General features: G+C 33.3%; 2 protein-coding genes across 2 annotated transcripts; both read left to right on the top strand.

The window, feature by feature from the left end:
- Window positions 1-204: 204 nt before the first annotated feature.
- On the top strand, window positions 205-4,476 carry LOTGIDRAFT_121430 (hypothetical protein; the record flags this gene model as incomplete). Its single annotated transcript, XM_009059074.1, has 7 exons — window positions 205-432; window positions 2,140-2,247; window positions 2,694-2,803; window positions 3,115-3,189; window positions 3,563-3,773; window positions 3,982-4,035; window positions 4,333-4,476. Coding segments are annotated over 7 exons (930 nt in total), but the record flags the coding sequence as incomplete, so codon positions are not given.
- A 1,265-nt stretch (window positions 4,477-5,741) lies between these two features.
- LOTGIDRAFT_121489 (hypothetical protein) lies at window positions 5,742-10,592 on the top strand (the record flags this gene model as incomplete). The annotated part of the gene is made up of 8 exons (XM_009059073.1): window positions 5,742-5,880; window positions 6,397-6,548; window positions 6,837-7,002; window positions 7,286-7,422; window positions 7,663-7,809; window positions 8,944-9,152; window positions 9,768-9,911; window positions 10,436-10,592. Coding segments are annotated over 8 exons (1,251 nt in total), but the record flags the coding sequence as incomplete, so codon positions are not given.
- Window positions 10,593-22,625: the final 12,033 nt, after the last annotated feature.

Genomic DNA, 22,625 nt, shown 5'->3' with positions numbered 1-22,625 from the left:
AATTTAGATTTATTAAACAAGTTTACAAATGTTATAAGTCAAGCTTTTAGTTAATTTACTAATTTTGATGTTATAGCTTTTAATAATTGAGCTCAGCACTATATGCAAACATCCTTGACCATTCGTTAGCCTAGTGACTTTTTGTACAACTGTATTGCTGACATCTTTTCCAAAATGGGGTATCAGGCAGTTTCATCAAAGAATATGTCTGTTTTTTTATCCCAGGAAAAAGAAAGGCGTCGTCAGCATTTGATTCTGTTAAAAACTCTGGAGAACAGAAAGAAACAGGAAGAACGCGATAAACTTCGTGAAGAGAAGGAGAAAGAGAGAAAACTTTTAGCAGAGCGTCGACTGGTACAGAGACAACATGAGATTGAAATAGCACGACAGTTACAGAGACCTGTAGAAGACATGGAACTCACTGATCATAAGGTGGGAATCAAGTCTTATTATCTTATCGTGAATCTTTATGCTTTTACTTGGACTGGCATATACATACTTTTACCAAAATTTCAAAATATAATAGTTAAATGGAGTGTATTTATTATTGATTGTGTATGAAAGATATCGTGGGTGAATGCTTGAAACCTCGTATAACGATATATGATGCAGAATTACTTTTCGTACTTTTGTACGCATATTTTGTTAAAATCTTTTTTATTATTTTTTTTACTGCTGTACGTGGTTTTCATTGTTTGAAAATATAAACCTTGTATAACAATTTGAGATCACCGGCCTATTGAACAAAAACTCGTATAATAATACAGTATACGAGGTTTTTCATTTTCATCTACAGAAAAAGGAACATTGAACCTCGTATAATAATATATTTTATGAGGTTTTTAAATCTGACTGTTTATATACATGTTATTTAATTAGTGCTTTTTGAGTTATTTACAATCAAGCAAAGAATACGAGGTTTTGATCACAAGATCTGCGCTTTTACGAGCTTTCGAACGGTACCATAAAGTCAAAATGACCAAATATGGCATATACAAGGTTTCAAGCGGTCACCCACGATATTTCACTAGGATATTTTCTTAAAATTATCTTTGTATGTGAATCTGTCATCAAAAAAATGATAACAGTGTACATCCAAATTTTAGTCTTTTGACCATAATTGATTTCCTTATTCTAGCCTTTCCCAGAAATTGGTCGTATTAATGGAATGAGTTTATCAGGAGAAGCCTATGCTGATTGTCTTATGACTGTAGAATTTCTTCATAACTTTGGTGATGCTCTTGGCCTAGGTAAGAATTTTTAGAAAATAACTTTTATGCTAAGTCAATGCACACCACTTAATGGTCTGAGCGAAATGGGCTCCTCGTTAACTTGGCAATGGACAAACCTGTCAAAAAATGTTATATGTAATGAACATTGAATATAGATCTTGATTTTGCACTGATTTTAGTTTGCTGAACACTGTGCAGCAAGTTTTTGCACTTTCTAAAGTCATTTTCTAAATTCTTTAAGTGTTATTGCTCACAGTAGAGTTTTCGCTTACTGTTTTTGATTGTTTATCTATCAAATATGTCTTTTAGATGCTGATTCCCTATTGAATCTAGAGAGTCTACAAAGTGCTCTGTTAAACAGACAAGAAGATGATGTCCAGGATTTCTTGTCGTTGATCACTCATCTGTTACGATTTGCTTTAGAAGATCCTGGACTGCCTAATCCAAGAGAGGTAATTGCATGTGCTTAATATTGATAGAGTTAAGGTTCTAGACCACAAATATTCTCCTTTTGATGGCTGAAATTGAGCCCTATAACCTAAGAAATATTTAGAGGGCTATATCTTGTAGTGTTATGCTGCGTTCGATACCTCTCGTGATTACTGTGTTCACAGGGTTAATGTTGTGAATTTCCGTTCGATAGTTGGTTTTTCTCGTATTTACTACTTTAGGAAGTCGTGAATATAGAGAAAAATTTACGACACCCATTTTCACAGTTTCTACGGCCTTCACCTTGACCTCATGGAAAAATGGCTAACATTATTTCGTCGTCCATCTTAAGTTACAAAGTCGTGAATATTGTCTCCAGTTTTGCGCACGATTTTCGCTCTTCGAGAAAGTCGTAAACACACGTACTATTTTCACGAGTGGTATTGAACGTAACATAAATGCAATTTGTTTCTTTTAGGGTATAACAAAACTAGGACAGAAGATAAGCGATATAGACATCACACCAACATTATTATCAGAAGTTTTACGTATCTTTATACGATGTCGGAATGGAGGGGAGAATGAGGTATGTCCGTCTGAGCTCTTTTCATAAAAAAAAATCTAAATACATAATTTAATATCATACATTTTAATTTACACACTCATGATAAACAAAGACTGAATACAGTGCACCAGTCATCCATTTGATACCCCTCGACCTTTAAGTGAACTATTCCACACATGCATACTTTCTATCAGTATGATACTTTTATGTATGATTGGAAGAGCTCATTGTAAAATTCAGGGTGTTTTTTGTTACTTGACAAATTGAATCCCACCTTGATGATAACCTTTTCTTGTAACCTTTTTGTGTCATTTTCATTTATATGAAATATAATATAAGTGTTTATAAAATGAGTTTAATTGTACTGTTATTCAAGCTTTTAGGCGATGTGCTTCAATAAATTAATCAACCGACCTTTACTTTACTTACTATAAATTGAAGAATAATTTCCAAATTTGCTGTTTCAGTTAACAAAATGTTTACTAGATGATCCACTTGAAGCTTTAAATCCTACCTATAAAGCCAAGATTCTAGCATTCCTGTGTGATGAATTAGTGTCTAGTCGTACAATTACTAGGTAGGTTAAATCAGGGTTGTTGATTTGGTTCTATATGCCGTACTCGACTGACAGGCTGCTCAAATGACCAAAACCATGAACATTAAGAGTCTCAAATAAACCAGACATGTTTTCTATGATGTATAAAAAAACATAGTAGTAACTTGGAATATGTGTATCTTTCTATTTTTATGTTTGTGATAACTGTAAAAAATGGACTCTCTTGACTGTATTTTGCTCATAATGATCAGTTAACTCATGAAAAATAATAATGGAACTATCCAAAGTAAAAAATTGTTTTTTAAGAGCTAATTTTCTATGATATTTTTCAGTGAAATTGAACATAACATAGATTCTATCAACAATATGAGAAGAGATAAATGGATTGTGGAAGGAAAACTCAGAAAGTAAAAATATGAAATTATTATTTTATTTGTAAATCATTTGAGATATATTTTGAAAAATTGACAAAATTCAGTACAACTTGTAAATATATGTAATAAAATTAGGTTTATCTGAAACATGACATCAGTAATCCCAAAATTCAATGTTAAGCATTCTTAAGCCTTGTAACCTAATCTTAAATTCAGATCAGGATTACTTTCTTGATCATCCCGATTTTTCTGGAACTTGCTTTGTATTTTTTACAGGAAAATTCCAAAATTCTGCCGACTTTACATTTTTCTTCTTGAAATATGAATAAAATGCATAGATGAAAAATTATCCTTATGTGGTGTTTCTAATTACGAAGACAAAATTCATCATTGTTGTTTGTTTCAGACTCCGTATGACACAAGTACGTAAGTTTCATAAACAGAATAATAAAGTAACTGGTGATGAAGGAGAGAGTACCAATATGTCAACTGCTAGTAAACGTAGTGAAGATGATATAGCCAAGTTAGATGATCTGGAAGAGAAAGAGATAGATAGTGGACATGAGAGTGATTCTACAACCGCTACAAATCATACTGGTGGAAATCTTTCTGAGGAGGTAAATTGTTTTGCAGGGTGCGACTTCTCTCAAAGTTGCAGGTTGGAACCGAAATTCATTTAGGAAATCTGTGGCAAGCACTTCCTTTGGCATCAAAGAGTTCAGGCTGTAGTATTTTTAGGTTGCGCTTGCGCTTTTGAAACATTTTGTTGTCAACAATATTGATATTGTTTTGATAAGTGCTACAAAATTCAAATTTTTTCTTCAGGAAGATGATATTACACTTGAAGAATGTGAAAAGAAGATTGAAAAACTCACCAAGGTAAATAATTTGATATTGAATGTGCTAGAATATGTATAGAAGGTGCTAATGGTGGTTCATATAATTTGTTGAATGTATTATATAGGCTTGTGAGGCTGAAACACTTGATGCCACTCTGTGTCTGAATCCCTTTAAGAGAGTTCACATATTGTTTATTTGATACATCTGAGGCAAATCTTTCCTATTTTCCCCACTTTGCCCACCTATTGCCCTCCTGCTTTTGGAAAGATTTCAACCATATTTCTGTATAATTTGTTCTGAAAAAGAATTTCAATCTCAAAAATTGTATTTTTTCAGCAACATGGTAACTATAGAAACAAGGTCAACAATGCCTCTATTAAACTGAGAACAGTTCCTTATGGAGAAGATAGATACAAGAGACAATACTGGGTCCTGCCATACTGTGGTGGTATGTATATAGAGGGCATAGAATCTGCTGATCCAGAGTGCTATCAAGAAAATATGCTGAAATATGCCATCAAAGAAGAGGAGGAATGTGAAAAGGACAAGGCTGAAGTGGAAAAAGAAATCAAACAGGAAGTGACCTCAGAGGAACCAAAAGAGGCAGAAGTGAAAGAAAGTGAACCCATAGAGATTAAATCTGAAAGTGCTGAAGTTAAAAGTGAAAGTGATTCTGAAATCAAATCAGAAAAAGACGAAACTAGTGAAAGTAATCAAAATGATAAAAGTGCGTGCAATTCTTTGTCTAATGGGGTAACTCCCGAGGTAGATGACAAAATGGAAACTGATTCGTCCATTCCAAAAACTGATGTTTCAAAAACATCTGACAATGACTCTGAAGTGAAAGACAGTGATTCAAAAGAGTCCAAGGAATTAACAAATTCACTTGATAATGTGCCAAGCACACCCACTACATCATCATCATCAACATTATTATCATCTGTATCCATGACAACCAAACCTGCAGAAGTCAAACCAAGTTTCATGAGTATAGATGCCTTGCTCAAGAAAGAATCCAACACAGCTCCAAAAGACAAGATGGAGGAAGAAAAAACAGAAAACAATAATAATCTTAATCATTTCTTACCCACCAATATATTCCCACCATCTCCCTTGGTTACTGACTACAATTTCAGAAGTTATACAGACATTCTTGACAATAGACCATGGTTCAGTATTTTACCCAGAATGCCTTGTGATGATTCTTCATTGACACGCTCATCGCAAAATCAACAGAATACACCTTCATCAAATTTATCCAATAATTCATTGTCATATTTATCGTTATTACCCATCAGCCCTTTCAATGTATCCAGCCCAATGTTAGCGTCACAACTTAATGCAGCTCCATCTGTCAACAATTCACTGGATTTATCTAACATGTCTGCTGCTTCAGAATTAACAGACATTATGAATTTTAAGGTTCCAACCAATCCTTCAGAGACACCAACTTCAAGTTGCCATGGTGATGATATTAAACCAAATAAGCCTGAAGCTCAGCCCATTCCATTAGGTTAGCATTCTTGTTTTAAAAATTTTCTTTTTTGAAACATCACTTTCAACATTAATCACTTTTGTATCGAGACATTTTCAGCCAACTGAAATTAAGCTAGGAACATGAAATTTATACTTAACAAAACTCTGTCAGTACAGATCTGGAACTCAAATAATTTCGAATTTGAAAACCATTGTTGTTTTTTCATTTTGATTGATTACCTTTTCCAGAAAAACAGCAAGGTTGGTGGAGAGTGGCATCAGGTGAAGAATTAGAAGAAATAGTCAAGTGCCTTCATTGTCGTGGAATTCGTGAAAAGGAATTAGTGAAAGTTCTACAGAGATATGTTGATTGTCCAAATTATGTCATCAATACTGGCAAGAAAAATGGTGAGTTGGACTGATTGCTAGTTTGATGGGAAGCTGGTCCTTTCTCTGCAACAAATATTTTTATTGTCAAGTTTGGTAGGGGAAAGAGGAGACTGATATTGTATCAATATCCTGTTTAATATCGGGATCTCATTGGCAAAAAAGAAGGGCCTTGTCTATCAAGAAATGTAAAATGTGTAGTTTTGGATCATTACTTTCTGCTCCTGACTTAGCTCATGATGACACTCAATTCAATGCACAATTGGGGAAATTTGCTTGAACAAAATTCATTTCATTTCATTTCATTTCATCCCATCCCATCCCATCCCATCCCATCCCAAACCCAAACCCAAATCCAAATCCAAATCCCATTCCATTCCATTCAATTCAATTCAATTCAATTCAATTCAATTCAATTCAATTCAATTCAATTCAATTCAATTCAATTCAATTCAATTCAATTCAATTCAATTCAATTCAATTCAATTCAATTCATTCCATTCATTTCAGTATGTAAAAGTGACCCTAATAAACAAGCAATAAGTGATGAACAGAAGGAATTAGAATCAGAACTATCGAAAGATAGTGAGAAGTTATTCCTGGAAGTGGAACATGAGTGTGATCTGTCAGCACTAGAAACAATGGAAGCTCTGGAATCTAGGATTTATCAGGCCAGTCTACAAGTTAAGGTGAGATGATTTTAGTTGTCTGAGAGAAATATGCATTGCCATATATCGGATAGACAGTCAATTGTCATTGGAAAACATATGTCAATCATTGCATCAATTGGACTTTTCTTCTGAAACAAAATATTTGACTTTGAATTCTGTTTTATATATTGAAAATTGATCTTTTAATGCTACTACCAAGGTAAGAACCCACAACCACCATTTTGTTTGATGTAATCAAGCAAATGAACTATATTGTAAAGTGTTTCAAAATAAATTTCTTACAACAAGTTTTTACAATATTTTCAGGGTTGGAAATCAATAGCCAAAGCAACAGATGATCCTAGCCTTGAACTCATCAGCAGACGTAAGACTCCAGAAAACAAGAATCAACGTCATCCATTGGATATTGCTAAAGAAAGACTATTGTTACTCGAGTCTAATATTGAGAGAAGATATCTTAAACCACCTCTTAGTAAAAAGTAAGTTTGTCTTGTAAGCATTTGGCTTTTAACGTCATCTTTCACAGCAAATGGTACTATTTTGGACTTCGTGCATCACTGAGACCAAATCCAGCAGCTGAAGGGTTGATTCCCTTTTCCCCAATGGCAACTGCTTTTGCAATAATAGATACACAATTTAAAATGATGAAAATAGAAGATGACTTTGCAAAGTTTTGTCTTTCTATTTCAGTGTTGCGTTAAATATGGCCAACATGTCTAACAATGACAGTAGATCACATGACCATGATGAAGAAGAAATAGAACATGATGCCACACCTGGTTTGTTAACATGGAGGAATGTGGTTGCCAAGGTTGCGTCTCCAGCTCAACTTGTTTTATGTGTCAATCAACTCAGTTCTTCTATATCTTGGGAGAAGTCTATCATGAAAGTTGTAAGTTCAGTGATGTATTTTGTGGTGCAATTTGGTGTCAAGAAGTCTGCATTTAGGAAGAGTGAAAAGATACCAACATATCTGAGGTTTTCAAAATGAAGGAAAGTGCAGACACACATAAATATTTATTCAGCATAAAGATCTATATTTATATTCATCACAAAATAAATTCATCGAAAATCTTGGCAATGTGAAATTTAATGATAGGATACCCTAAAATGTAAGTTTATTTCTTTCCAGAAATGTGAAATTTGTCGTAAAGATGATAATGAAGCTCAGTTATTACTATGTGATGGATGTGATAAGGGATATCATACCTATTGTTTTAAACCTAAAATGGATATCATACCTGATGGTGATTGGTATTGTTATGAATGTATTTCAAAGGTAATTACACCATTTCATTTCATTAGTGCTTATAAAGGCTGTCATGTGATATTTCAATTTCAACAATGGTTATTAGTTACATTTCTGTAAATGAATATCTTCTAATTATTTCCTTGTCTTTAAAGGCTAGTGGTGCATCTCATTGTATTAGATGTGGAAAGAGAATTGGTAAATTGGTAGAATGTGATGAGTGTCCTAGAGCTTTTCATATTGATTGTCTAGATCCTCCATTACATAGGTATGTGTTACATTTTGAAATTTCTGTTATTTGATATCCGAAATTATGCTAGACAGAACTGATGAAGAATGATGAAATGAATTGAATTGTGAATACTTTTTGCTGCAAAGTATCAATACCTGGAGGTATCAGAGCCTTTGGGTCTGTACATTTGGAGAAAGTCAATTCCTGTATTCCTTAAATTTTAAAGGCTTTTAATGGCAGCATTTAATTTTGGCTACATTTATTGTAATCAATTTGGTCATATGCTAATAAGTGTGTTGACATAGTAATCAACATTGCCACATGTTGGCTACATTTATTGTATTCAATTTGGGCATATGATAATTAGGGTGTTCACATGGTTATCAATGTGGCTACTTTTAGCTACATTTATTTATTCAATTTGGTCATATGCTAATAAGTGTGTTGACATAGTAATCAATGTGGCTACATTTTGGCTACATTTATTGTATTCAATTTGGTCATATGCTAATAAGTGTGTTGACATAGTAATCAATGTGGCTACATTTTGGCTACATGTATTGTATTCAATTTGGTCATATGCTAATAAGTGTGTTGACATAGTAATCAATGTGGCTACATTTTGGCTACATGTATTGTATTCAATTTGGTCATATGCTAATAAGGGTGTTCACATTTAATGTATTCAGTTTGGTCATATGATAATTAGTGTGTTCACTTAGTAATCAATGTGGCTACACAATAATCAATGTTGCTTCACAGTAGACAGTCATCAATTTGGCCTATAATCAATGTGGCTACCTTATAATAATAAGGGCAAATAATAATCAATGTGGTTGTATAGCAATCAATGCGGCTACAGAAATCAAGGTATCAAACTATCATCACAAAAAACGATCATTGTGGATATTTTATATTCTAGACTGCCTAAGAAGTGGCAATGTGCTGCCTGTTGTGAAAAGAAGACTAAAAAGGGAGGTAAACGAGGACCTAAGAAGAAGTCTCTATCATTGACGTCTGATAAAAAAGACACAGAGAGTAATAATGCTGAGTCACCAACTCCTACACCACCACCTAGTGTTGAAAAGAAGAAAAAAGAACCACCTAGTGTCACAAGAGATGCTGATCTCATCTTGTGCAAGTAAGTAAACTTTGGCTAAGAATCATGTTTCTTATTTTTTGTGGAAGACAACCAAGTTATATGAAGGACATATAGGAAAGAATATGATGAATCTTTCATATAACTTAGTGCTCAGATAACCTCTTTTTAATGGCACTCAGTGTTCAAGTGTTTAGACTCTTTCAAAGATATTTAAAGGGACAGATGCACCATTCTTTTTGACCAATCATACTTTAGTCTCAGAAACAGGAATTTTTTTGGTAAGCCAATCAGTAATAGTGTTCACAGCTCTCAGTCGAAATTTTAGCTTTCAAAACCATGTGTGACCAGAAGTATCCGCGTTTGAATGTTAAAATGACGACTCATCAATTTATGATACTCTGTGATATATATTAGATATTTATAGAAATAGTGAGTAAAATTCTTAGTTTGAAGTATTTTTAAAGGAATTATGCGATTTTCATATATATTCTTGTACCTCTGAAGACTATTTACCTATATTCAAGACTAATATCGACCCCCCAAGATGGCACATCTGTCCCTTTAACTCCCATTCTAAACCTAGCTGCCCATACAATACATTTTATATCCCAAATGTGTATCAACAAAAATATATGTATTTGATTTGTTTTTCAGAACTATTTTATCTGATATGGAGAAACATGATGAAGGGTGGCCATTTTTACAACCAGTCAACGGAAAACAATTTCCATCTTATCGCAAAATAATCAAACATCCTATGGATTTTAACACAATGAAAACTAAACTCAGGGATAATTTGTAAGTTTGAAGCCTCTTATTAGCAAGTTTACATATATAGATATAGTAAATTGCTGAACACAATTTTATGGTATACTACTCCTTAGTTTTACTACACACAATGTTTCAACAATTTACATTGTCATATTAAACAAGTTTGATAATTGTCTCCTATAGTTTTATCTCCTGCAAGACAGACTGTCATCATCCAATCAGATTCATTTTCCTTTCAATTGCATGCTCTGCATGTGATTATCGTCAAGGTGGAAAACGACCAACTGGAGATTTTTGTCTACTTGTGTGCCCTTGCCAGATGATGAAACTCTTGACAAGACTCTAGTCGCCGACAATCTCTTTACAAGACCGCACGTGTGCCTGCACCTTTAGATAGCCTATTCCTAAGATCCAATCTGTGACACTTTACTTCCTGCCATTATTCCAGCTTTGATTTGATATATCAATTGAAAATCAAAAGAGTAAGCCATTTTTCTCATTGCATTTTATTCATTTCATTTCATTTTAATTTGACATTTTTTTTATTTCAGATATAAGTCACGTATAGAATTTGCCGGTGATGCACATCTAGTGTTTGATAATTGTGTAACATTTAATGAAGATGAGTCAGAAGTGGGAAAAGCTGGTCATGATATGAGAGAATATTTCCAAAAACGCTATACTGACTTGTTTCCAGACGACAGCTAGTCAAAATTAGAGTTACCTCCCTTAGACTATTTTGGTGCATATTGCTGACAGACCATAAATAATGTTCTTATATTTCCTGATACTTGGTTGTGTTCTGAAATTATATTGGAATTTCCAAGCTTCTTATCAATGATTCTGCTACAAATCCTTAAGAATTCGAAATGAAAAATTACTGAATAAAATTGGTAATTGTAGATTTTGAAAGTGAACTGAATGGTAAATATAGATAAAAGCAAACTAATCAGAATTTCTTTACATTTTGAAAGTGAATAGAATATGAAATGTACAGTTTGAAAATGGACAGAATTGAAAATTTACATTCTACAAATGAAAACATTGGATGATACAGATTTTGAAAGTGGACATAATAGGATAATGTTGTAGATTTTGAAAGTGGACAGAATTGAATAATGTAGATTTTGGAAGTGAACAGAATTGGATAATATAGATTTTGAAAGTGGACAGAATTGGATAATGTAGATTTTGAAAGTGAAACAGAATTGTAGATTTTGTAAGTAAGAACAAATGAAGATTTGTTATCAAAGCTAAAAGAAAATAAGGATTTCGAAGGCACTGATAGTGGCTTTAGATATAGGCAAGTCTCTGATGAATCACAATTATAAATTGAATACTTGTGTTTGCAATTTTGACCTGTTTCCATTCAGCCTGGTTTCTTATATGGTTGTTGCCTTAAGTTTTTTTGAACCAAATCTGATTTTGTGTCGTCTACATCCTTTTGGCATCCATGATGTTGGTTCTGACAGCAATGTTGGTGATGCTGATATTCAAATTGTTAATTGTCTATTCCATTGTTTCCTATATTTGTATCCATTTTACATATCATGTGTTTAGAGGAGTAGAAAATTAAGGTCACACTCAAGCTATGTGGATCCTTCAACACAAAACCTTCACCTGGTTGAAAAATTGACCCTTGGTTTTGTGTTGTGGATCACTTATTTATTTATAGTTATTCATACTGATTAAACTAAATGAAATGAAAAGAATGGATTTTTACGTCCTACTTTTCTGCACCATGGGGGCTTATGAAGACTGGCAATGCCATGCAGGGTGCAATGAGGGAAAATAGGCAAGGACAGTGGCATTAGCCTGCTTTTTTTCAATTTCCAACTGTCGATGGATCTTTAACGTGCACACAGGGCCTCAATTTATTGTCCCATCTAAACGACTAGACGCTTTTTCCATGTCAGCCACTCTTACCCGCATCACTGACGAGGGGAAAGTGGGTTGAAAAATCCAAAGGTATTATCTCGACCTATGCCGGAATTGAAACTTGGACCTTCAGGTTAGCGAGCAAGCGTCTGTCTCAAATGTATTCCTTTTCAATATCAAAACCTGACATTTGATTGGTCTAAAATTTTGTATTCATTTTGCATAGCTATTTATAATAATAGTTGTAAGCCTGAAATGCATAATTATGAGATACACTGGTGCATTCAAAATTTTCTTTGTAATTCTTGAAGAGTGTGACTTTAAAAGTGGTTATGTTTGTATGTAATATACCAGGCTGTGTATATAATTTCTGTATATTTCATTGTTTTTTTGTGCAATTAAACTCCCAATGTTCCATTATAATATAGGGTACTTGCATTGTTTCCATATAACCAATGTTCATTTTTTTAAGGGCATAGAATATTCACAAAGTAACAGTCAACAATAAAAATCCAGACATTTTTTTATAGAAATTTAATCATTTACTAGTAAGGCAGGGAATGAGAAACCTTCTGAATCACCTGATACCATTCTGTTACATGGTTTGTCAACATTGAGAGTCCAAAGAAGTATCAATACTGTGGTATTTGGATTTGAATTTTTTTTTTTGCCTGAAGGGATTGTAAAGAGGTTTTTTCTTAATTTTTTTTTATGTTTATCAGGGACATTGATAGCATCAATTTAAACCATTCAGACATCTTTGGTTCCTGCAATTCCACTCAGGGGAGCCGCGGTTGCTCAGTGAGTTAGACGCTTGCTCGCTAACCTGAAGGTCCAGGGTTCAATCCCGGCATAGGTCGAGATAATACCTTCGGATTTTTCAACCCGGTTTCCCCCTGTCAGTGATGCAGGTAAGAGGGGCTGACATGGAAAAAGCGTCTAGTCGTTCGGATGGGACAATAAACCGAGGCCTTGTGTGCTACAGGCTGTGCACGTTAAAGATCCCTTGACAGTTGGAAATCGAAAAAGAGCAGGCTAATGCCGCTGTCCTAGCAAAATTTCCCTCATGGCACCCTGCATGGCGTTGCCCGTCTTCATTAGCCCACAAGGTGCAGAAGAGTAGGACGTAAAACTCCATTCATTTCATTGATTCTCTCAGTGTCTATATAAATAACAAATTTTAAAAACCTCTTTACAATCCCTTTAATTAAGGTTAGTATTTAGATCTGGTTTTGAAATCTAAAATTTTATTTCATACATTGGACAAAAGATCCAGGCCACCTGCTTAATTCATTTATTTCAATTATTTTATTAAAGACATATCAGGGAATTGATAATTATTATTAATTAGGTTGTGCTTAATTATTTTTTTTTATATTTTTTCCACCATTTTATTTATTTCAGTTTGAGTATTTAATTATATTTTGGGCATAATTGAGGGAATTTTTTTGGTTATTTGCAAAATAATAAACTTTTATTGAGCACAGATGTTTAAATAATTTTCTGTTATCACATTTGCCTTTTTTGAAAGGGCAATATACAGATTTGTGTTATGTTACTTTTGATTATTTAAACCTCTAAATACTTCTTGTTGATCACAGACATTTGTGCACATATATGAACATGATTTTGATATGTGTGCATAATTTTTTTTGAATTGTTGTAGTTCCAGATGCAAGATCTTAATTTTGAAAAGTGTTATGGATAACTGAAACTTAAGTTCCAAACATGAACATGAAAAATTTATTTTGTTTTGAAGTTGAATAAAATGCTGAAAGTATACAATGATTATTACCCCTTCAACCACGTAAAAACAGTGGACTTTAATGTTTATGCTCTCAGTGGACGGTATTTACTCAAATATCTTCGCTCACAAATGGTCACAATTTTTTCAGTGAAAGTGATTGGATTTGACTTAAAACTGAAAAAAAATATTTAAAGCAACATAGAAGTGGACTGTTTTCCCCCTTTAAAATGAGCTGATCAATAATATAATTACAAAGCTGTTTCCTTTAAATTCACATTTTTGGTGTAACTTATAAAAAAATTGCTCATTATGTTATACATGTGCATAATATGTGCTAAATGTTCTGTATATTGCTTTATAAAATATAATATCCTATGTGCAATGTTTATATTTTCATCTTTTTGTATTTTGTACTGTAAATTTGTACAAAATTTTCCCTGTCTTAAAAATAGTCAAACAAATCAAAGATTTTACATTTATTGATATTACTATGTAATGGCCAGATTGCACGGCAGCTTACCTTGCCTGAACACCTGATGTCACTTTCTATTGCATTATCCAATTCAGTTGCATATGACTATGCGTGTTTGAATTCTTGGTATCAACATAGAAAGTTAAAAGTCAGACTGAACGAATGCGTTTTTCTTTTATTGTTGGAGAACTGGGTGTCTGATTTTGATTCTTAAATGAGTTAGCTGAAATTCAGCTTTATAGACAGGTTTAGCAAAAATTTAGACGACTATTTCTCTTTAATTTCAAGGAATAGAGTCGGGTAATATTTGATTTTTTATGTCATTATTGACGTCCGAAATGGACAATATCCGGTCGTAGAGATTTTCATCATGAAAGGCGAAAGGCTATAGCATTTGGTCTCAGTTGTAAACAAACATTTAGACGAATATATTTCCAAAGTATACGTGTAATTAGGAATGAGGCATTGAGATCAGTTATTTCTCAAATTATTTCATTGGCTTTTATTTAAAGGGATACTACATCTTAGAACAAACAGAAAATTTGAAAATTTTAAACTTGGCCAATAAGAGCATATATTCATCAGTAGATATACCTGGTGTTATAAATAACAGAACAGGATCCTTATATAATCCGATAATTCCAAAAAACTTAATAAAAATGCAATTAACTATTGAAAAACGCTTAATATTATGATTAAGCGTTCTTCAATAATTACTTAGTATTATGAATTTTCCAATTTTCAAGATTTTACAGGGATTCTGTTGTAACTTTATGACATTGGGTAAGTTCACTGATGAATATATACTCATATTGACCAGTCTTGAGAATTAAATTTTATGTTTATTCTAAGACGTAGTATCACATTAACATTAAAGGTCCAGACATTTCGTTGTGAGATTTTTTACGTTTGTTCCAGAAATTACAATATACTGGTGTATTAGATATTATTTCAGACGTTCACTTTTGTCCAAGAATTACTAGCCAATTGTTTGTATTTTCATCATAATAGTATTTTGTAAAAACGTGACGATACAAATAAAATGCCTCAAAAATAGTTTGTATTTTTTTACATTTCCATTTTTTCAAACAAAACAAAAGTCCATTTTGCACTCTTTCGGCTGCTCCTGCAACCTGTGCCACGAATAGTTTCAGGTGTTTTAGCACAAGCCTGGCATAATGAGGAGAGATGACCAGACTTTCACACGACAATCTGGATTAGAATCCACGACCACCATATTTTGTTGAAGGTAACCAGACTGCTACTTTAACGCAGTGTTTTATTTTAAAGATATAAATGTTTTTTTTTTAAATTTGGTGAAAAGTATAAATTTCCAGTTATATTAAGATAAAGTTATAGTCTCTGTTTATTTGATAAAATAATATCAAAGCTATTTATAAATCACATTTACTAAATATAACGTTTTCTTATTTAATTTTATCGATGATACGACATAACTCAAGATAAAAGAGCCCTTCCCATTTGATGTTATCTCAGCTCTCAGAATATCAAGTCCATCAAAATTGATATTCGAGAGTTAGTTATATGAAAAAAGCGTAACTATGTCGAAGTTGTTCAAATGATTAATGTATCTGCCAATAGAGCTGAAATTTAGCCATCCGTATCACTTTTAAGTGTTGAAATCTTGCGTTCGGGTCCCATACGGTCAAAGGGACAGGTTCGCAATTTGTTTGGCCAATCGATCCCTGGTCTCAGAAATAGGATTTTTTTCATGCTGGGTGACCATAGCAGTTCGGTGGCCTGACTTCAATAAAATTGTAACCTTCGATTTAGTCATGCCCAATGGATTCCACAATTTGATTGTTTACGCTTGTTTTCGCTTATTGTTTTATTTAGTAACTCTCGACAAATTTATCATTCATTATTGCCAGGTCTTAAGAATATCGATAATGATGGAATTGTTTTGATGTTTTTACAATATAGAGCCAATTATTATATCATCAAAATATTTCATCACAAGTTCTTGGCGATCAGAATGAAGTAACTTGTTTTTTGTTTACAATGAATGTGGTATTAGCTTTTGTCGGAATGATTAGATCTGGCCAAGAATATGTCAGTATGGAAATTTGGTTGGCATTATTTGGATAAAGTGTTGAATAATGTTTTCGTACTCAATAACGTTGCTAGGTTATGATAGGAAATATCAAGAAAACCTCTCAAAGAAAAGTGTTATTATTCACTATTTTGTTCTCTTAAATGGGGAAAAGCTTTCACCTCATCAAAATATATTTGACCGTCTTAAATCCTCTTCTCTTCAATATCCATCTTCTTGAAATTCATGTACTGCCATCTTATGTTGGAGGCAATGTGTAAAATTCATAAGAATGAAAAAATTTTAAAGGGATGAGCCAAAAATAAGTGAAGGCAGTGGTGGTTCTATGGATCATTAGGACTGGTGAAGGGGTCGAGTAGGGGCTACAGAATTGTCATAATGGAGGAGGGGGGGGGGGGGCAAAATTTAGACGTAGAAACGCAGCAGAAGGGAGAGGGCTCCATTGTTTTGATTAAGAGGATAATCATAGCTAAATATGTACCAATGACGAAAGTTGGCATGAAAAAGGTGTGTAGTTATTTATGTAATAGATTCCAATTGAATCAACATCCTATCCCTTATCTTGTAGCCCACTGTCTATTGAAAATGGAGATCGATCTGCGCGCCTGGAAATTTTTTCGCAATTTTTTACTATGGCTGCTAGAAATGGTAATCGACCTGCGAGAAATGAAATGAATAGAGTTTTACGTCCTACCATTTCGCTAAGGAAGACATTTGGCATAATATAGAGAAAACAGACAGATCGCAGTGTATAGTTCAGCTCAGCACACTGACCACTCAATAGTCATAGTTGCTCCATGTTTCCGCCAGTTGTTCATGTTCTACGGTCAGATCCGAAGACCTTCGCCAGTCGGTTTGACCCAATCTTCTGAATTGCGCCATTATGTGCAACCTTTGACTTGAATCTATGGATTGTTATTAACATGACTTACTTTGAATTTTAATTCTGTACATTATATAGTTATTAGTTAATAATTATGACACTTTATATGACATTTAACTATTACATTGATTTCCTATTAAAGTGACAGTGTACAATATTCAATATACTCATCGTTGTCATATAACACACTTTAGCAGGATATCTCGGCAAGTGTATATGCAGTAACGCTTGAAAGAAGTTTCAGATCAACAACCGGCATCTATGATTAGTCGTACGAGATCTTAACAGTGTTCTTGATTTTTGGTATTTTCAATTCAATATCATAATGATAACGCCTCCCATAGAGTAGAGCAGAGAAAAAATTATGTTATACACATGGGTGATAACAAAATCCCTCTACAATGATCTAGAGCAGGGATTCTCAAGCAATTTCGCCAAAGCGCCAATTTTCATAAATTATTTAGAATTGCTAGGCACCACGAACCTTAGGTCAAAGTGTCACTCTAGACCTGGTTGGGCCCAGGCCTGGTACCATCAGGGGGTCGAGAGGTCGAGGCTCCCGCAGCTGAAGACTGTTATATGCTGTAAATGAATGAAAATTAGAAATCGTCCCATGGTGCATTTTAAAAGTATTTGTTGTTGTCTGTACACTGACGAATCATAAGTTCGAACTCAAATTTTTTATTACCTAAGCCTTCTGTACAAAACTATGACAATACAAGAATGAAGCTTTCATGACACTTCCTTATTTTTCATTATTTTACCTTTTTTCTATTTCTATCCAAATCTTTTTCGTTGCGCGCCATTTATTATGCATTAATATGCACCACAAATGCAGCTCGAGCCGAGTTAGAGTCACTTTCGAAATCTATTCCTTGAGCTACAGAGTGAATTTCGATTGAGCTACATTTTTGTCAATTTTAAAATTGACTTATATAACCAATCGTCTTAAATTATAGAGTATAGTAATAGAAATCTTCGCAGAATCATTTCGATGAAAGATTAGAAAACACATGTCCAGATTATGACGTCACTCAAAACTACGCAAGCCATAAACTGGTCTGGTTTTTCTGATACACCAAAAGTTACTGTGTGGGTTACCTTTAAAATAATAAGATTATACGAGATAATCCAAATAAAAAATATAATATACGAAATTTTGCTGACAATCTGAAGTCATCTCAGGTTTTTTGCAGTGATGTCAACAGTGGGATTAATCCTTGTTTGGTGAAGATTAAATATAGCATTCATTTCTTATAACTTAATCCACACAGTTCCATTTTCAAATGGTAAATTTTCTTTAATTCATTTTTTGAATACATAGTCTATAAATATTCATTGCACAGCCTTTTATTGAAGGTAAATCAACTCATAAACTTCGTGTAGTTTGGTTCTAGTTACATTTGTCATCTGTGATCTGACGAAATTCTTCTTGGAATCTTGATCAAACGAATCTGAACTTAAGTAGTGATCCAAACTAACCAATCAAAACACTACTTACAAGTCAAGAAATTTTTTTTTGAACAGGCATTTGATTGGATGAGTATTTTAATGACCTACGTTACACGACAAAGTCGTACAACCATTGATCATAGAACTGTTTTTTATTCATATTGTGGTACACAAAGTAACTTTAAGATAAATAAAAACCACATGATTTGAATCAATAAGTAGGATCTAATTTATTCACGCTACAGAAATTTAACATGTTTTAGCAATTATAAGATCAGAGAAATATTCAATATCCTATATTCAAATCGTTATTATATTCAACTTTGGTATTTTATAAGCAAATACCCAAACAACCGTAACAGGTTTTTTATTTTTTAAAAATTAAGTAATTCGTGGACCTTAAAATTATCTTGATGTTATTTTGAACTTTGGTATTTCGAAACTTCAAAAGCAAATACCCAAACAACCGTAACAGGTTTTTCTAGTTTTTAAAAATTAAGTAATTCGCGAACCTTGAAATGATCTTAATGTTATTTTTGATACTTTACTTTCCGATTCCAAATCGATAATAAACTATATAAAAAGGTGGGTGTTAATATTTGCGTTTGATATATATATATATAAAGAATATATATAAAAGAAAACAGAAAAAGAGTTTATTTATGCCATTAGCGTTTTGCTAATTGCCATTGCAAGTTCTGGTGAGATTGAATAAGTCATCTTTCTTTATTGTTGACGGATTACGGGTAGGGATTTTCTGAGAAAGATCAGTGCTATGAAGTTTGAACAAGGACTAGCTGGTAGATAGGTCCTTGGTGAACCCAAGTTTTCATCCCTGTTGGTTTCCTTTATTTCTAAGAATATGTAAAAGACACCCGTCCTGTTATACTGCATGCAATTAACATAAAACTTATTGTTTGTTTCCGTGGTTAGTACTAGAAAAGTTGTCCTACGTTAGCCTAGATTGACAAGAATCTGAAATCTATGTTCTTCTAACGATAGATTTGACCATTGTCCATTAAATGGAAAGATTGACTTGAACACATTCTTTTTATTGGCCCTTATATCAGAATTTCTTGTACGCAGCGGAATCGTCAATCTTCATAGCCTATTGTAGTCAAGGTATAAGTACGAAGTTCGTAATATAGCTTGACATTGTGAAGATTTATAATATGCAACTTAGCTTTGGTAACTTTTTCGAATATTCTCCAGGCGATATGGCATTGATCATAGGGTACCATCAGCGTATCATGTAATCCCGTCTATAGAACTAATTGATTGAATAAACTCTCAAATTCCAAAATTTCTGTGGAAATGATAGAATTAGTAAAATCCATTGAATTTGTTGCGTCGGTCATGTCGATCTTACGTAAGAAATCGAGACGCTTAAAATACAAATATATTCAATTAACAAAATGAAAATCTTATCCTATTCCTTTTCACAATGTCAGATGTTTTCTCACAGGTCCGTGCTTGTCAAGACAATCCCGATTTAGTGTTCTCTCACAGGTCCGCGCCCGAGGGAATTATTCAACAGTGTGTGCTATTACGTTAAGAACACGTAAAATAAACAATTGATTCTCGGTAAGTTGATCGAATTGAAGTGAAAACAGTAATCTGTAGGAAAGTATTATATTGATACAAGATTTGATATTTTAGATAAATATAACTCTCGACTGCGGTCAGATTGTAATTATATTTACTAAAGTCCTTCAGTATTAATAGGATATTGGTTAGTGTCCGCATTATTATGTCTTCCAATCGAATCTAAATGACGATTGCCAAGAAATATTTACAAAGTAATATTGATAGAGTGATTAAGTGCAGGATTTGATCTTTGTTTGTAGTGCAAATCCACAAAAAAATATCTCAACCTTTTCATCATACCAAGCGTTTAATTCGATTACTTTCAAATCGAATGGAGAAGGGTTTTTCATTTAACATGCGGAAATTGTGAGCTGCCCAATCTTCACCCCTCACATAATGGCTATATGGACCCTTCCCGCACGCTCTTCTAATGATTCATAAAAACGCCACTGGCTGTTATCACTTACTATGGTATTAAAGTTTTATATTAGTATAATGTCTTTATCTTATTGATGGGAGATGCGGTGGCTCAGTGAGTTAGACGCTTGCTCGCTAACTTGAAGGCCCAGGGTTTAATCCCAACATAGATCGAGATGATACCCTCAGATTTTTCAACCCGGTTTCCTCCTGTCAGTGATGCTGGTAAAATGGGCTGACATGGAAAAAGCGTCTAGTAGTTCGGATGGGACAATAAACCCAGGTCTGCAGTTGAAAAACCTTAAAAGAGCAGGCTAATGCCGCTGTCCTGGCAAAATTTCCTTCATTGCACCCTTAAAAACTCCATTCATTTCATTTCATTTCCAAATGATTATGAAAAAGTTTACAGTTTTACGTAAGGCGGAGGAAATCTTTCTAATTTGCTTAAAAGGGTCCATTTTCCTTTTTGTTTCTGGGTAAAGCAGAAAGCACTGGAAACTGGCAAAGTTGGTCACTAAAATATGTTTTCCTTTGTAGACATATAACAATTCCATCGGTGCATACTCCCACTTCAAACTGTTATGAAAATCACTTACAAAAGTTCCAGGTTTAACGAACGTTTCCTTAATTTTCAGCCTTTCTCGCCTACATCATTACAGGGAAACGAGATTTCAAGAGATATCCACAGAAAATTGGATTTTCAAGAAAATCTGACATTGAATTGACACCATTTTCCTTAAATTTCTCACAACTTATTAATATCAATATTGTTTTTATATAAATGTTCTCGTTTCACGTTCATTAAATAAAAAATGAAAGTAGAGCATTTCTATTTTCATTCGAGACACGTTCGTTATATTGAATTTTCTCCAGTTTTTGTTTGTTTTTTCATTTGATATGAAATAGCTTTTTTTGATAAAAACATTGAAATAGTGTGTTTCAGATTATAAAGTTATAACAGAACGAATCAATAATTTAGCCAATTGGCATTAACACAAGAGCTGAAATGGTGGAAAGCTTCTGTGTTCTCAATAGTCAAAAAAAAAAAAAAAAAACAAATTAGACCCAAATCAAAAGCAATTTACAAGGCCTTTTAAATTGGTTTTGGGCTTTTCAAGAAATTTCTGTGCAACATTTTTGGTTTGTGGTGTATAATATCTATAAAAGTTAAAATGACGAGACTTTTCTTCCGACTAAAACTGCCAAATTCTGCAGTCATTGCCCCACCTACACTACAGGGGATCCTGGTGTTTCATTGTAAAATCACTATGTTAAAAAGTTTTGTTGGCCAAATTAAAATTATTCCACTCTGCAATAAACTTGGATCAAAAGAGAAATATATTTCCTTATTCTTAATACCTTTATGTAAAATATCGATGGCGAAAGTTTCGTCGATTACCAATGAATGAAATCACGTTTCGTAATCAGAAACTGGGCCAACGCCCCAATTCCTTCATCAATAATGATCATAATAGTGATAGTAATAGTAAATGATATTCAGTCTGAATAAACTCTATCGTTATATTTAAAATAAAAGTCAATGTTCTGGAAATAATCATGTCCGTCGTCGCTAGCGATATCAGTTGGCAGAACTTTCTGTATAAGGTTTTATAAAAGAAACTCTCCAATAAAAGCACTGTCCTAGGTCACAAGCAGGGACTGTGAATTTCAGCATTGGAATACATCAATTTGATAGAAAATTACCTACTTCTGGAGAGATTCACAAGTGTAGAGCTCAAATTCAAACAGATAGCAGAAAAAAATATGATTGAAATCCAGGTCTATTTCTACAAAGATCGTTTGCAGAACTGGTTATAGAGAACATAACTAAAAGCGTTATCGTTAGCTAATAGATAATTGGTGCAGTGTTCTTAATGAACAATGATGCCGGATTACGATACATCAGCTATATTTCTAGTCCAGCACATCCTACAGCTACGCCTATATGATGTAATCTTATGTTTCATAACCCCCAAAATTGACCAACGCCCTAGATGACTTTATCAATATAATTATACATAATTATACACAGGTTTATATAGGTAATAATTATAGTTGTCTATTAATGTCTAGTATCACGCAATTAGAATATCATACCTCACAGCATCCTGTTTACTGTTTTCTGTAACATCTGTAGCATATTACAATGTAAAAATATTGACGATTTTTTAAACACTGTGTTAAATTTTATTTTCATGTGTAGTATATTTGTTCGTGCTTATAGTAAAATG

The sequence above is a fragment of the Lottia gigantea genome (genome assembly GCF_000327385.1).
Source record: "Lottia gigantea unplaced genomic scaffold LOTGIsca_37, whole genome shotgun sequence".
NCBI classification, from domain to species: Eukaryota; Metazoa; Mollusca; class Gastropoda; family Lottiidae; genus Lottia; species Lottia gigantea.
Note: the sequence above shows the minus strand (reverse complement) of the source record. Positions and strands in the feature narration are given on the sequence as shown.